This window comes from Cervus elaphus, chromosome 22, assembly GCF_910594005.1.
Source record: "Cervus elaphus chromosome 22, mCerEla1.1, whole genome shotgun sequence".
NCBI classification, from domain to species: Eukaryota; Metazoa; Chordata; class Mammalia; order Artiodactyla; family Cervidae; genus Cervus; species Cervus elaphus.
In genome coordinates this window covers 5863387-5878624 of record NC_057836.1, presented here as the reverse complement: position 1 = coordinate 5878624, position 15238 = coordinate 5863387, and the positions used below count along the sequence as shown (strand labels likewise).

General features: G+C 54.5%; 1 protein-coding gene across 3 annotated transcripts in view; it reads left to right on the top strand.

Annotated features, from left to right (window-relative positions):
- Window positions 1-14247, top strand: part of MPPED1 (metallophosphoesterase domain containing 1) — a 79306-nt gene extending 65059 nt beyond the window's left edge. For all 3 annotated transcript variants that reach the window (XM_043882113.1, XM_043882111.1, XM_043882112.1), the window contains exons 5-7: window positions 7755-7870; window positions 9677-9790; window positions 11915-14247. In XM_043882113.1, the coding sequence (XP_043738048.1) occupies window positions 7755-7870; window positions 9677-9790; window positions 11915-12033 (349 nt within the window). In that variant the 3' untranslated portion in view covers window positions 12034-14247. The remainder of the gene's footprint in view (window positions 1-7754; window positions 7871-9676; window positions 9791-11914) is intronic.
- Window positions 14248-15238: the final 991 nt, after the last annotated feature.

Below are 15238 nucleotides of genomic sequence, written 5' to 3'. Positions count from 1 at the left end.
CCATCTGTGAAATGGGCACACAGTTCCCCCTGGTCAGGTCGTGGCAGCAGGAAGGAGAATGGTAAGCTCAGCAGATGGTGAGAGTTCTGTTTCTGGTCCTGGTGGGGAGTCTCGGGGCTTCAGGACTTCCAGCGGCTCTGGGGAGGATCCTGTCGGGAGGGTGCGGGGAGGAGAGGGTTCATGTTTAGTTCTTCCCATCTGCCGCCAGGTAGAGCACCTGTCAGTTCATTCCATCATTCATTCATGCACGCCTGGTGCAAGCCCTCCCTGACATCCACCTAGACCTAGACATCCTTTGGGCAGGAAGGACTCAGGGATGGTTGACCTGGGCCTGCCCTGAAGGAGCCAGTGCAAGCATGCTCAGAGCAGGAAGGGTAAGTTACCTATGCTTGGGGATGGAGGTGATCAGGGAAAGCTTCCTGGAGGAGGTGGCCTTTGACTCAGGTCTTAATAAATCACAGGTCATGGGCTCCAAGGAGAGGCTGGGAAGGGCATTTCAGATGGCTGGAACAGTACGAGCCAAAACCTGGAGGTGGGGACAGGCTGGGCTGGGTTCAGGAAGCAGAGGATCGTTGTGGCTGGTGGGTGGTGAGCTCACTGGGGAGTCTGAGCTGGACGGCCCGGAAGGTAGGCTGGAGCAAAGCCCAGGGGCTCTGTGTGCCAGGCCATGCAGTCCAGGCTTGCCCTGGAGGTGATGGGGAGCCATGGAAGTTTCGGGAGTAGAAGTCACAGGGTGTATGAGAGGCGTGTCCTCTGTCTGCAGCCAGGCTCAGAGAAGGGGAGCAGACAGGGGACATTCAAGTGTTGCTCAGAGGGACAGGCAGACAGTCATCATGGAAGAAGGAGAACCAGGGGCCCGGCCACCCCAGCGGGATCCTCTTTGGGTCAGTGGCCCGCTGGGCACAGGATGCAGGAGCCAGAAACCCTGGTCCAGGTCCCTCTAGCCTCCTATGTGTGCTCAGACACATCGCTTGACCTCTCTGTGGCGCTGTCTCCTCATCTCTAAAGTGGGGGCCTCCTGACAGCTTTGTCCTGAGGACTGGCTGAGCTAAGGTGTGAACATGGCTGGGAAAGTGGGGTTCGCTGAGGCAGATGGGCAGGATTCCTGGTCATCGCTCTGGGGTGGAGGCGGAGCGCCCAGCTCTGGAGTCCGCAGTCTGGACTGGAGTCCTAGCTGTGCCTCTTGGTTCCCAGGTAACCTTGGGCAAATCTCAGAACCTCTCTGAACCTCAGACTTTTGCATCTGTAAAATGAGGCCGTGATGGCAGTTGCGTCCTGGGATGGGTGTGAGGACTGGGGGCTCATGGAGAGTATTTGGAGCTCGGCCTCTGTGAGTGTCCCTGCACTGACCTCTTGGCATCTTCCCATAAGGGGGCCCCCCTCCCCTGCCTCTGCTCTCAGGCATTGCGTCCTGGTCTGGGTGTACCGCTGGGCCCAGCTATACCCAGGGCACCCCAGACCTCCTCTGCCCCAAACCCCAGCATCCCCGGGAGATGAGGTGGCTGATTAAATGGTCTCTGGTACACCCCCTTCCCAGGGGCGTGCGCCTTACCTGGGGAGATGGAAAAACCAGAGCAGGGCAGGCTGTTTTCTACAGACAAGCATTGCCTCCCTCCTGCCTGCTGTTAGGGAACCCGGAATTCACACTTCAGGGGGAAACCGTTTAATGATTTCCATGATGGCCATGAGGAGGTCATTTATATTGGCTAAGCGGGCCTAATTAGACGGGATTCGAAGGTTACCATAAGCACACAAAAAAGCTGTTAAGGGGTTAACCTCTGAGAGATTACATTGTATTCAGCGCTCTGTTAAAGTTTGAATTAATTTTTCCCATGGGTTTGTTCACATTCTAATTTTCAACTAAATGAGACATCTGTTTCAGAAAAGGAAAATTTGCTCTGGTTGTCATGGCAACTATCATTCTGTAAGAAAATTATTCCAATGGTTACTTTAGAACAGAAAGGCAGAAATTCAGGACATAAAGCCGCCTGCCATCGCTCAGTCGGAATTCTGATCCGCCCGAGCTCCTTGGGGGTCTGTGATGTGTCCCAGACAGTGGGTGGTCATCGGGGCTCCTGGCCCTTGGGGCAGTCAGGCTGTGGGTCTGGGCGAGACCCCAGCTGTATTGGTGCTGGGAACCATGGCCCTGGCAGCGCCAGGGTCTCAGGCACACCCGTGGGTCTCAGACGACGGCTGCCCCCAGGGTGGGTAGGGGACGCTAGAGCTTGGCTGCTTGGATGACAGTCCCCGAGAGCCCCTGCCTGCCTTGTCCTCTGTCTGGAACCCCGGGCAGCCTTGAACTTCACCTCTGGCCCCCAAAGGCCCCACTGGACCAGGAGAGGGGGTCAAATGATCAAACGAGGATGCCGGGGGAATTTGGGCCAACTTCACCATGAGGAAGGGCAAGCGCCACCCCCTGCCCTTCGGCTTCTCTTCCCACGGCACAAGCCTGGATGGATGTCATGTACGCGTGGCTTTTCCCGGCCCTGGGGGGTGTGGTCACCCCGAAGAGTCGGCCTCTCCTGCTGCTCTGGCCCCCGCTTCTGGCCTCCCTCGAGAAAGGCCTGCTAACAGCCTACAGACCCCCTGAGTAACGTCTCCTCTGGGCGGTCCCGTGCATGACTTGACTCTGTGCTCCCCCCAAATTTCAGTCAAGGCCAGAACTTCCCCCTTTCCCAGTGACAGAGCCCCTGGTTACCTGTGTTTTCGTGGTGGTGGTACTTTCGTTCTCTTAAACATCCTCACACCCACCCTCTCTCCCTGCCCTCTGTGACAGCCAGTGGGGTACAGCGTCGAGCAGGAAGGAGCCCCTCTAATGGGTAAGATCTGGGGCGCAGATGTCCTTATCCCAGTTTACACACACAGAGAGTCTGGGAGCGTCCCTCCTCGGGGCAGAGGCGGGGTGTCTGATGCCAACGTGGGTGCCCTTGAGCAAACCTCTTGGGCATCCCTGGGGGTGGGGTGGATTCCGGCTTCCCAGGATTATGAGGGCATGTGTTTCCAAGAACCGTCTCTGGGGAAATGCCACCCCCAGACGCAGGCTCAGTGGCGCTGGAAGGGAAGGTGGAGTAGGCAGGGGCTCGTGTGGGTGGGCTCCAGGGGGGCCTGTGGGGTCTCTGATATGTTGCTGAGTGTCTTTTCTAAAAAGCCGCTCCTGCCGCGACTCATGGGAATGAGCAGACGTCGTCTCTCCATGCTGATGAGGCCTCGTTCCCCTCTTGTAAATATTTGATTAGGGTTTTTGAAAAATGGATGCTGTGTTTGCAAGGCGGCACCAGAAGGGCGTTGCTCCTTTTCCTGTAAGCTGACGGGCTCCGGGCTTCCAGGGGACCACCCGGCTTGGCTTTAGGAACAGTTTCCAGGCTGCTATAGCCTCCCCTGCAGGGACCCCGCCCCGGCTCAGCCAGAGTGGGGCTTCTAGGGTGCCCAGAGTCTGAGGACTTCAGAATGGCAGAGCTATGAGCTGTATGTTAGGGCTGTCAACCGTTTTTGACCAGAAACTGTGGTAGGAAAAGCATTTGTCTTTTTTACATTGTGACTCAGTACACCCTTATGTGGGTGTCTATTTAAATATAAATATATTTAACTGAAGTGTCCCTCCCTGCTATGCTGCACTCTGATGTTTTCTATTCTTTTTTTCCTTTTCTGTTTTTTTTTTAAAATGTGGTTTGACCCTTCCAAATGCAGTTTGAAAAGCCCTACCCTAGGCTAAAGGTTTTTCATCTAGGTTCCATGAGTGGGTTTCAGAGGGGGTTTTTCATGACAGAGATTGTGATGGTGATGATGGTGGTGGTGGTGATGATGATTATGATGGAGGTGATGATGATGGTGATGGAGATGATGGCAGCTGAAAAGCACTGGACCAGGCACTATTGTAAGGACTTTACATGGATTAATTGTTTTCAAAGCCGTATTGAGGCAAATGGTATTGTTATTATGCCCATTTTACAGGTGGGATAATTGAGGCATAGAGACATTAAGCCACTTGCCCAAGGTCACGTAGGTAATTAGAGGTGGACCCATTCTAACCCAGGTCTGTCTGATCCCAAGATTGCCTCCAAGTTGGGTGTAAAATTGTGTGTGTGTAGGGAGGGGGTGTTTTTCTGCAGAGAACCCTCAGCTTTCTGCAGTCGTGCTAAGGCAGGCCTGGGTCAGGCATGCCTGAGGGAGGAGGCACCTTCGGGGGGACTGCCCCTCTGCCGCCCACCTCTCTGCCTTCCCCAGCCCCAGCCCCAGCCCCCTGGTCTCATCACACGGAGGGCGCATCCTGTGGTTGGGGGTCTCTTGGGACAGCCCAGACCTGGGGGTGCAGACAGCTCTCTGTGCCTGCCCTTTACTGTCTATTTCTCTCTCACGGGCCCCGAGGGCAGATCCCCAGGTCCCTACCTGTACGGGTGGTTCCTCTGCTACCCATTCATGGCTGGGTGTCCAGGAACCCCATCCCCACCCCCAAGAACAAGGCAGGAGCCATAAGTCTCAAGATCAAAACTAGCCTGGTGGGGGCTTGGGGAGATGGTAGCCTGGCGTGTGCTGCTTGCTTTTAGTAGTAAATTTTTCTGGGTGGTACCTGGGGGCTTTCATTCCAAATGGAGGATCATGTCCAGCCTTGAGGTTTTGGCTGCAATCCCAAGACAACATAAAAGAGTCCTGTTTGACATCCTGTCCCTATGCTCATTCATCCAGCCTCTCTCTCTCAACACTGGTCGTTAAACCAACATCTGACCCTCCTCCGGGCAGGTGCTGGGCATTCAGGGTGAGAAAGAAGAGGGAGAGACAGGGCTTTGAAGGAGAAACGTGGTGTGGGAGGGGGCAGGCAAGAGGAAGGGAGGGACCCAGTATCCCAGGCGGGGCTCACGGGTGAGCAAAAGCTGGCAGCTGAGGGGGATCCCACAAGTGTCTGAAATGGGGAGAGGACCTTTGCCTCCAAATGGCCAGTGTGACCAGTCATCTTCCTCCTTCGCAAGCCCTCGCCTCCAAATGGCCAGTGTGACCAGTCATCTTCCTCCTTCGCAAGCCCTCGTTCCAGGATTTGACACTGCAGGCTCAAAGGCTGCAGGGAGAGGGGGTCAGAGCTGGGTTCCAGAATGACTTCTACACTGACCACGGTGTGACCCTGGGGACCTCCCTTCCTCTCTTGCTGAACCTCAGTCTTGTCCAGAACCTACCATGGTGGGACTAAATCAGTTCTCAAATGCTGCTCCATGGAACCCCCGGGGTTCCATAGAGGTGCATTGGGCGGCTGCCAATAAGGCAGAGGCAGTGGGTCAACAGCCAGGGGTGTCCGCCTCCCCTGGGGGTGCTCGTGGGCCATGGGGGGATTCTAGTGGCAGCTCTGGGCACATAAGAGGCTTTGAATGTGGAAGCCCAGCCCCACGACCAACTTGTGCAGAGTATGTTGGCGAATGGTGGGGAGGTGCCCAGCCTGGAAGTCTTTGCAGCTGGGCCCAGATCCCTGAGCCAGCTCACTTCTCTGAGCCTCTGGTTCCTCATCTGAAAAATGGGAATAATCCTAGCTCTTAATTCACTGGGTTCTTGTAAGAGTTAGGTGAAGCCTTTCCTATAATGTAATCAGATTGTTGTTCAGTCACTAAGTCATTTCTGATCCCATGGACTGCAGCATGCCAGGCTTCCCTGTCCTTCACTATCTCCTGGAGTCTGCTCAAATTCATGTTCACTGAGTTGATGGTGCTATCCAACCATCTCATCCTTCGTTGTCCATTCTCCTCCTGCCCTCAGTCTTTCTCAGCATTAGAGTCTTTTCCAATGAGTTAACTGTTTGCATCAGGTGGCCAAAGTATTGGAACTTCAGCTTCAGCATCAGTCCTTCCAATGAATATTCAAGGTTGATTTCCTTTAGGATTAACTGGCACCTGGCAAAAAGTAGGTATGCAAGCAATGCTGGTGACAATTTTTGCTTTCTACTGCGTGGCCCTCAGCCTGCTCATCCATAAAACAGGAAGAGAGAGACCTGTCTGCCCACCTTGCTGCGGGTCTGAAGGTCCCTAGGGTGGCCGATGAGGAGGTGATGGTGGTGATGATGATTATATTAGTTTCCTAGGGCTGCAGAACTAATTATCACAAACCATGAAGCTTAAAACAGCAGGAGTCGATTCTGCACGATTCTGGAGATTGGAGGTCTGAAATCAAGGTGTCACCGAGGTTAGCTCTTGCAGAGGGGACTGAGGGAGGATCTGTTCCCTGCCACTCTCCCAGCTTCTGGTGGTTGCTGGAAGCCTGGGGATTCCATGACTGGTAGACACATCACCCCAGTCTGTGTGGCCATCATCACATGGCCTTTGCTGCTGTGTGTCTCTGTGTTTTCTGAGGACACCAGTCACTGGATTAGAACCGCTCTAATCAGGTATGACCTCACCTTGATTATGTCTGCAAAGACCCTACTTCTAAATAGGTCACAGTCACAAGTATTGGGTTCATGCTTCCTCATATATTAATATTTTGGGGGAGGCACAATTTGACCCCCAATGGTGATGATAGTAATGATGATGGTGGTGGTGGTGATGATGATGGGGTGAAGGTGTTGTTGTTGGTGGTGGTATTGGTGGTGATGATGGTGATGGTGATGGCGATGATGGTGACTATGTAGATGCTAAAGGGCTGTATTAATTTGGGGATCTTATAATGACTTAGGCCTAAGAGCTGATTCTTAGTTGGGATACTTTCATTGTCAATGAAAACCCAGTTCAAATGGCTTTCTATTGGCCCATGTAACTGAGAAGTGCAGAGGTGTGGTGGGTGTCAGATGTAGTTTGATCCAGCTGCTTCCCTGGACCATGTGTTCCAGCCATCTCCCTTTAGGACAGATTAATAGGTGCCGACAGCTCCCAAGATAAGAAACTCACTGGTTGATATAACAGCGTTCCTTTATCTCATCACTGGAGGAAACTCTGGAGTTGCCTCCAACTGGAAGGATCAAGGTCACATGCTCACCATTGAACCCATTGATGGGGAATGACTTGCATTGATCCGTCTAGGACTGGGATGGGCAACAAGTTGGAATTCTGTTCATTGGCCTCTGTCCACCTGGCCCTGACCTTGATGTTGAGGGTGGACTCAGCACTGTGGAGCCCCTGCTGGGAGCTTCGGGGTGGAGACAGGAACAGGAATTCCCATCTGGGACCCTCTCTCTGGCCCCAAATGTGGGAAGGATGATGGATGAGCATTTTCCCACCACAGGGACAGGTGAGAGTATTCTTCTCTGGATGTCCTTAGAAGGGCTTAGAGCAAGAGAGGTCTTTGGCAGAAGTTGGGTTTTTTTTTTTGTTGTTTTTTTTTTTTCAACTTTCATTTAAAAAAAATTACATGAATATATGGTTGACCCAAAATCTTGTTTGTTTTTTTTGCATAACATATTATGCCAGCCCAATAATATTGTTTATCATAGAAAAAAGATTTTTTTAGTAGTGAAGCAAGAGGGAAAAGGTGCACCCGGGGTCTTTCCTAGTTTTCCAGTGGTTAAGAGTCTGAGCTTCCTCTGCAGGGGGCATGTGTTCGATCCCTAGTTTGCGAACTAAGATCCTGAGTGAGACGCAGTCAAAAAGAAAAAAAACAGACTGGTCTTTACCTGGGCAAGGGTCTAGGTGAGTTCGCACCTTGAATCCCCATCCAGGTGGATCACCTCCTGGGTGTGAGGTCCTGGGTATCTGGCTGGCCCTGATGGCCGAGTGCACTGAGGCCTGCCTCTCATCGCCCCCACTCTCGGTGACCCCTCTGAACCCCCTGCTCTTCTCCTACAGGCAGCCCTGGTTTTATGGCTGGGGTTTTAACCTCCCACGTGGCCAAGCGCTGCTCGAGAAATGGAACCTCATTCCCGAAGGCGTGGACGTCCTGATAACCCATGGACCGCCGCTGGGTAAGACTCATCTGCCCCCGCCTTGGGCCCCTGACCCTGGATGCCTGCTCATGCTGGGAGGATGCAGGGTGTGGGTGCTGGGGCCAGGGGGCACTGGGCCTCTCCAGGGGAGCTGCCGCAGGGCTCTGTTCTGAGTCGTGGTGCTGGGGCGCCAGTCACCCCACTGTCGATCTCATTTTCTGCGCACCTACTGTGTGCTGTGGGCTCCACGTGTCACCTCCTGGACTGCTCACAGCCAGGTGGCGAGGTCAGACTCAGCTGCCCCTTTCACACATGTGGCACCGTGGAGCTCAGGGGGCCAGAGACCTGAGTCCTGGGGGCTGAATACCACAAGGTCACTCTCACCAGGCCCCATGCTGTGCACCCCTCACCCCGGGAGACCACCCGTCCCAGGGCCTGGGATTGCACTGCCTGCAGCTTTCCTCCCAGCCCCCACCGCCCCCTCTCTGGTCCAAGCTGATGTCACCACTTGTCATCCCAGGTGGGAAGGGTTGCCAGGGGAGGCCCAGCACAGCCCAAGAGTCCCTCGCTCTAATACCTGTTCTGGGAGAAGCTGCCCTGAGCACCTATGTGCGCCAGATGACCAGCCAGCACCCTTGGGTGCCTCCCCCCACCCTCACGAAATGTTCCTCATTTCCAAACAGAGGGAACCTGGAGGCCCAGGGCCCTGACATGGTCTAGGCATGACACATGGCTTGTAGTGAGGCTCTGGAGCAGGTTTCTTGTTTTCTCCCTCCCTCTCTCCCTCTCCTCCTTCCCTGCTTTCCGCCTCCCCATCCATTCCCCCACCAGCATCTTTTGGGTTCCTTCCTCACCACGTCTGTTTCACACACAACACACAACCCCTGCTCTGGGGGTTGCCTGTGTGCTCAGCCCAACGCAGTTGTTAAATGAATTGTTGAATGTGGCACAGAGAGGTTAAGTGACTTGTCCAAGGTCACACAGCCAGCAGGTAGCAGAGCCTGGGGCTTAAACCCAAGGGTCTGCTCCAAGCCTCCTTCCCTCCCACTTCCTGCCTCTCCCATGCTCTTCCTCCTCTTCTTGCTCCTTCTTCTCTCTCTCTCTCTCGTCTCTAAGTCAGGTCCACTGCAGCCGGTGTGATTCTTTGAGTGGCAGGATCCATCTTCCCCTCCCCAGCAGTTGTAGAAACCTGTTTCTCCCACCCAAGCAGAGAAGGGGCTGAGCTGAGCCCTCGTTGTCCGCTTGGAGTAATCAATTACTCTTCGTTTGTGTAGCCATGTGAGGCTAATAAGCCGCCACCATATGGGCGGCTCCGGGAGGCTGGCCGTGCGAGCAGACCCAGACGCGGGCACGTGCGTGAGGCTGCAGTGGATGAAGAGGGCGTTTTCCTGATTTTGTGATGCTTGTTTAGAAAGTTTCCAACCTGGAAATTCTGCTCCCGGACTCCTCCCTGCTGCCGGCTCACCTTGGGCCTCACCTGTCCCTCTCAGGCCTCAGTTGGCTTCTCTGTGCAATGGGCGGATGCCAGCCTTGAGGCCACTTTGAGCATGAATGGTCTGGAGGCTCTCAGCTCTGGAGCCATCTTCCCTACCCCGCCCCGCCCCGTGCTGCCTGGCGCGCTCGGGCTAGTATAAGTGTGTTCTCCGTGTGGCCCTGCAGGAGCAGCAGGGACGGGGGAGGGGGGGAGGCCGCAAGGCCCCAGGAGGTGCACGCAGGAGCCAGGCTTTCCTCCCCGAGGCTGCGGAGGGCAGGGTGGGTCCAGGACTGCCCTGTCTCTGCGACTGCAGAGCTGCGACCTGGCCTGCCTGGGCCCCGTCACTGCCCTCCCTCTCTCTCCCCTGCCAGGCTTTCTGGACTGGGTCCCCAAGAAGATGCAGCGGGTGGGCTGCGTGGAGCTGCTCAACACGGTGCAGAGGCGCGTCCAGCCGCGGCTGCATGTCTTCGGCCACATCCACGAAGGTCAGCGAGGGCGGGTGCCTCACACGTGGTTGTTGTTATTGTTCAGTTGCTCAGTCATGTCCGACTCTTTGCGACCCCATGGACTGCAGCACGCCAGGCCTCCCTGTCCTTCATTTAGCTCCCAGAGTTTGCTCAAAGTCACGTCCATCGAGTTGTTGATGCCATCCAACCATCTCATCATCCGTCACCCCCTTCTCCTCCTGCCCTCAATCTGTCCCAGCATCAGGGTCTTTTCTAATGAATCGGCTCTTCCCATCACATGTCCAAAGTAGTGGAGCTTCAGCTTCAGCATCAGTCCTTTCAATGAGTATTCAGGGTTGATTTCCTTTAGGATGGACTGGTTTGATCACACGCTGGTGGGGGAGGGGCACCTCACTGGCTTATCAGAGGGACCCTCTTGGCTCCCTTGAACCTGGTCACCTCCTCCCTGGCCAGCGGGAAATAGCCCACCTCCTACATACACTTTGTATCTACATACACCTATCTACATGCTGGCTGTCAGTTACCCATTGCTAAAGTGTTTCATCATAGGAAGATGAGGGCAAAATCTGGCAAGACTCAGGGGTAAGTTTTACTTCCTAGAGCCCTGCAACTCTGCCGTGCCTCTAGCCTGCGAAGTCTTCAGAGATGGCGGGGGGCTTTTTGGAGGAGGGGACATTTGGATGTGACCTAGAGAAGGATTGCCTTTGGGGGTACACTGTGAGCTGAGTACAGGGCTGGAAGCCTGTCTTCCTGTTCACATCTCTATGGCCTGGCATACAGCAGGTGCTTAATGAATGTGGAGGGCTGCCTGCCTACCCAAGGGGCTCTAGTGGCACCTCCCCTCCCAGTGCCCCCACCCAAGACAGACATGAGGGTCCGCCTTCTGTCCTGGGGGCAGGACCACTTGCTGTGTCCCCGTGGCTGGAGTTGGAGGGGGGTGTCCATATCATCTCGGGCAGTGGGCAGGGTGGCTGTGAAGGTGACTGGTGATGTCAGCTGCAGTCCTGACTGCCACTCTGTCCCCGCCCTGGCCTGTCACTGCCCAGGGCTCACCTCATTAGACCTCAGCCTTCTTCACTGGAGCCTGATTGCACCAGTTGGACAGCTCCCTCCTTTGGCTCCTTTTGAATCTTTATCCCCCTGTCTAAGGCCTCTTGGTCCCACCGTACCCTGCCATGAAGCACATGGGCTCCCATGGGGCAGGGGAACCACTGTGTTTTCCCCCAGGATTGTCCCCTGGCCTCTTGAACCTCTGTCTGCGTTGGGTTGGGGGCTCCTGGGCCTCATGTTTGTCTGGTTCACATCAGGTCACTTTCCAGCTCAGAAACCAGCAAGACTCAGACCCTTCCTTCTGCATCATGCTGTCAGGGGTGGGAGTGATCAGACCTCCGAGACCCCGAGGAGCTCACAGACTTCTGGGCAGCAGATGAACCATCAAAGGCGGGACCTGAAAGGTCATGGGAAAGGTGGATGGTGCATGTGCTGCAGGATAATAATAACGCCTGTTGTTTTCTGTAGCCCTACTGTGGGCGTGTAACACCATCGTCTGATCCAGACCGTCCCCCCCCCTGCATGATTGTACAAGCAAAATGCAGGCTCCAAAGAACTCGTAACCTGCGCAGAGGAGGGGAAGTGTCCCTTTTGGTTTGGAGGTGATCTGAGCTGAAGGTTGAAGAGGATTCTGACAAGTAGATGTGGTGGGAAGACGGTATGATGAGGACAGAGATGAGGAGAAGAAAAGTACACGACGGTGGTGGTGATGGTGACAATGATGGTGATGGACAGGATGATGACGGTTCTGATGACAGTGATGGTGATGGAGATGATGACGGTGGTGGTTGTGATACTGAGAGTGATGATGGTAGTAGTGCTAATAGAAGTGTAGATGATGGTGATGGTGATGGTGAAGATGTCAATGATGATGGCTCAACATGCACTTTCCAGGCACTGGGCTGAACACGTGGATTATTATCTCATTTGCTGCCCACAGCAGGTCGGGGGGCGTGTCTAGCCTTGCTAGTTTCCATAGCTTGCCCCAGACAATTTTAGCCCTCTGTGGCTAAGTGCCCTCTGACACCCACACCCACCAGACCACCCTCAACTGCTCCTCTCAGCCCTGACCACTGTATGCTTACTGTCTAGGGTACGGAGTCATGGCAGATGGGACGACTACCTATGTGAATGCCTCTGTGTGCACCGTGAACTACCAGCCCGTGAATCCACCCATAGTCATCGACCTCCCCACCCCCCGGAACTCTTGACTGCCCCCGCCGCCCCAGCCCTTCCCACCGCATCAGCTCCATACACCTGGCCGAGAGCACGGACCCCCAGCCGCCCTTCCTTCCCTGCACACAGCCTGTCCAGCTCTGGGGACCAGCCCAGGCGACGGGCTGAGGCCTCGGAATGAAGAAAATCACCCCCGACTCTCCCTGGAGTTGGGACCCCGCAGGGCTATTGGGGGAGCTGCACTCATCGCTGATTTCTGCGTGTCCCTTCCGTGTGTTCCTTGTTAAAGGACCTACTATGCTCGAGGCTGCGTCCTGCTTGGGACGTGACAGAGTCTTCATCTTCTCAGTTGGACGCCCTCGTGGGTTTGGGAAGCTGCTGCTCTTGGAAGGATTCTGAAGTTCTGGCACAAAATCTCCCTCTCACTGAGGGTCTGAGTGGCTGCTCGCCTCAGGGTTGGGGAGGGTGGGTGGGGCTTGTCACAGCGTGAGTGCAGGCAGCCCTTCCGCTTCTCCCAGGCCTCCGAGGGAGCAATCAGGGACGTCTCAGGAATCGGGTTGCACCTGGCCAGGCCACCCAGCCTTCGGCTTCATGCCGTCCCGTGTTTTCCTCCTGTGGGCATCTTTGCTGATGTGAGCAATGGCCTGAGCATCCTGGACACCCGCTCGGAGCCTGGACTTGGTGGGGTGGAGGGGGTTGGTTCTGTAGGATGAGCTTGTTGAGGACCCAGGACTGGGCTGGAGGGTCCCCACGTGCTGGACGCCCCTGGTCCCCTGGGGTGTGCCAAGCTGCAGAACCCAGCAACCGGGAGGTCCATGGGCCGAGGCATCCCTGCCCCCTGTGTGCGCCCGTGGGGACGTGGACACACACTCACACACACGCGCGCCCCTCTTAACCCAGTGAAGTGAACTCCGTGGTTCCCACTGCTGTCCTCAAATGTGTTCTGGCTCCCGGTGGGGTTTCCCTCGCCCCTCGGGTTCTGTCTCCCCGGCCCTTGTCTGAGAAGGCTGAATGGTTCACAGCTGTGGTACTGGGTACCAGTTGCCCCCTAATGGGAACACGGCCCAGAGTCAGAGCCAGGACTGGACTCCTGCAGTTCCACCAGGGGAATTTCAAGGACTGCGGCGTTGGGCTGAGACTCTCTGATGGACAGAGAACAAACCGGGCCTGCTTGGGGTGAGGCCGGCGATGCAGAATTGGCACGGGCAGCATTAGATTCTTTATTTAAAATTTAGGTATTTTGTTTATCATGGATTTTCCCCCCATGCTTTAATTTTGGTTTTTAAAAATACCACATTAAAATAGTGTCATTGATCTCGATCACCGAGTTTTTTGGCGCCCCCTTCAATGGTGTGTCGGAGAGGGGGGCTCTGCCTGCCTCCTCTTCATCCCAGGCCTGGGAACCAGCATTTAATGAGCCCTTTGCAGATGCGATCTCATTTCCAGCACTCCTGGAAGGTGGGTACTACTGGCCCTGTTTTAGAGATGAAGCGATTGAGATCAGAGAGGTTAGGTAACTAGCCTGAGGGTGCACAGCTCAAACGAGGCAGAGGCAGGATGTGAACCTTGGTCTCTGGCTTCACAGCCCCCTGCTCTGCCAGCACCCAAAGCTCTGCCCCTACAAGGCGATGCAGGACTCGAGGCTCTTTTTCTTTAAGGATCCTGTTCGGCACCTGTCAGGTTCATTTTTCACCGAAAGCCCCTGGAGCCCTGGAGGACTCGAGATCCCAGGATCCCAGGAGACTGTGATTGCTTCCCTGCGTGAGTGGGGCTCCCATGGGGTGAGGGGCCCATCTGGGGAGCCCAGGAGCAGCAGCACGCTGGCCGGGGCCAGCTTTACTCTGCGGCGTGTGGGGCTTCAGGAGTCCCGTTCAACCCACGTGGTTCCTGGTAGCCGGGGATGTTTACAGGGTCTCTGGGGGCACCTCAGACGCACAGCACGTGTGTGCTTAAATGGGTGGCGACGACTCCAGACTCTTTCGATCGCCTCTACTGAATTTCTATGAGGACCAAGAACTATAAACTTAAAAAAAAAATCTTTTTCCTAAGGTATCTTCAGAATATGGTGTATTTTTATGTGGAAAATAAAAGTTATGAAGGCAGCTGTTACTTTAAAAGAAAAATTCATTAAAAGTCCTTGAGGTATGAAAGATGATGGCGTGCTCCTCAATCATTTCGGCATAACTTGATTGTGGCTGTAATTTTTTTTTGTCAAGCATGTCAGACAATAAAGTCTTTGTAAAAAGAAAGAGAAGTCCGCCTGGTGTCTCTTCCTCTGTCTCTGGGTGTTGTGTGGGGCCTGTGGGGGAGGAGAGGCATCCTCCCGGTCGAGTCCTGGGCTGAGTTCAGAGGCCGAAGACCTTCTGTGTGCCAGCGACTGGCATCCTTCTGCTGGCTCCGGCTTCCGTCAGAGGTTGTTGGCACATGCACTTCTGTGCCCCATCATGTTCACATAGCTCGAACACCTGGTCCCCCCCCACCCCAGACAGTCCCTCAAGGTGGCCTTAGCTTTGGCCTCTTCCAGGAAGCGGCAAGTTCTAATCCAGCCCTTGTCAAACTCAGGGTCCAGGTGTTGCCCAAGAGAAGCTCAGGCAGATATAATGGCTACAGTTCCAAAGCTCCCTGTGCTGTAGAAGTTCTGCCATTTTCATCTGCCCGTCCATCTGTCCATCCATCCATCCATCCATCCATCCATCTCACCACCATCCATTTATCCATCCATCCAGCCATCCAACTATCATCTATCTATCCATCCATACATCCAACAACCACCCATCTATCCATCCATCCATCTAATCACCATCCATTTATCCATCCATCCATCCAGTCACCATCTATCTCTCCATCCATCCATCCACCATCTATCCATTCATCCATTTATCCATCCATCCATCCAACAACCATCTATCCCTCCATTCATCCAACAACCATCCATCTATCCATCCATCCATTCAACCACCATCCATCCTTCCATCCATCCATCTAACAACCATCCATTTATCCGTCCATCCATCCAGTCACCATCTATCTATCCTTCCATCCATCCAACCACCATCTATCTATCCATCCATTCATCCAACAACCATCCATCTATCCAACCACCATCCATCTATCCTTCCATCCATCCGTCTAACCACCATCCATTTATCCATCCATCCATCCAGTCACCATCTATCTATCCATCCATTCATCCAACCACCATGTATCCATTCACCCATTTATCCATCCATTCATCCAACA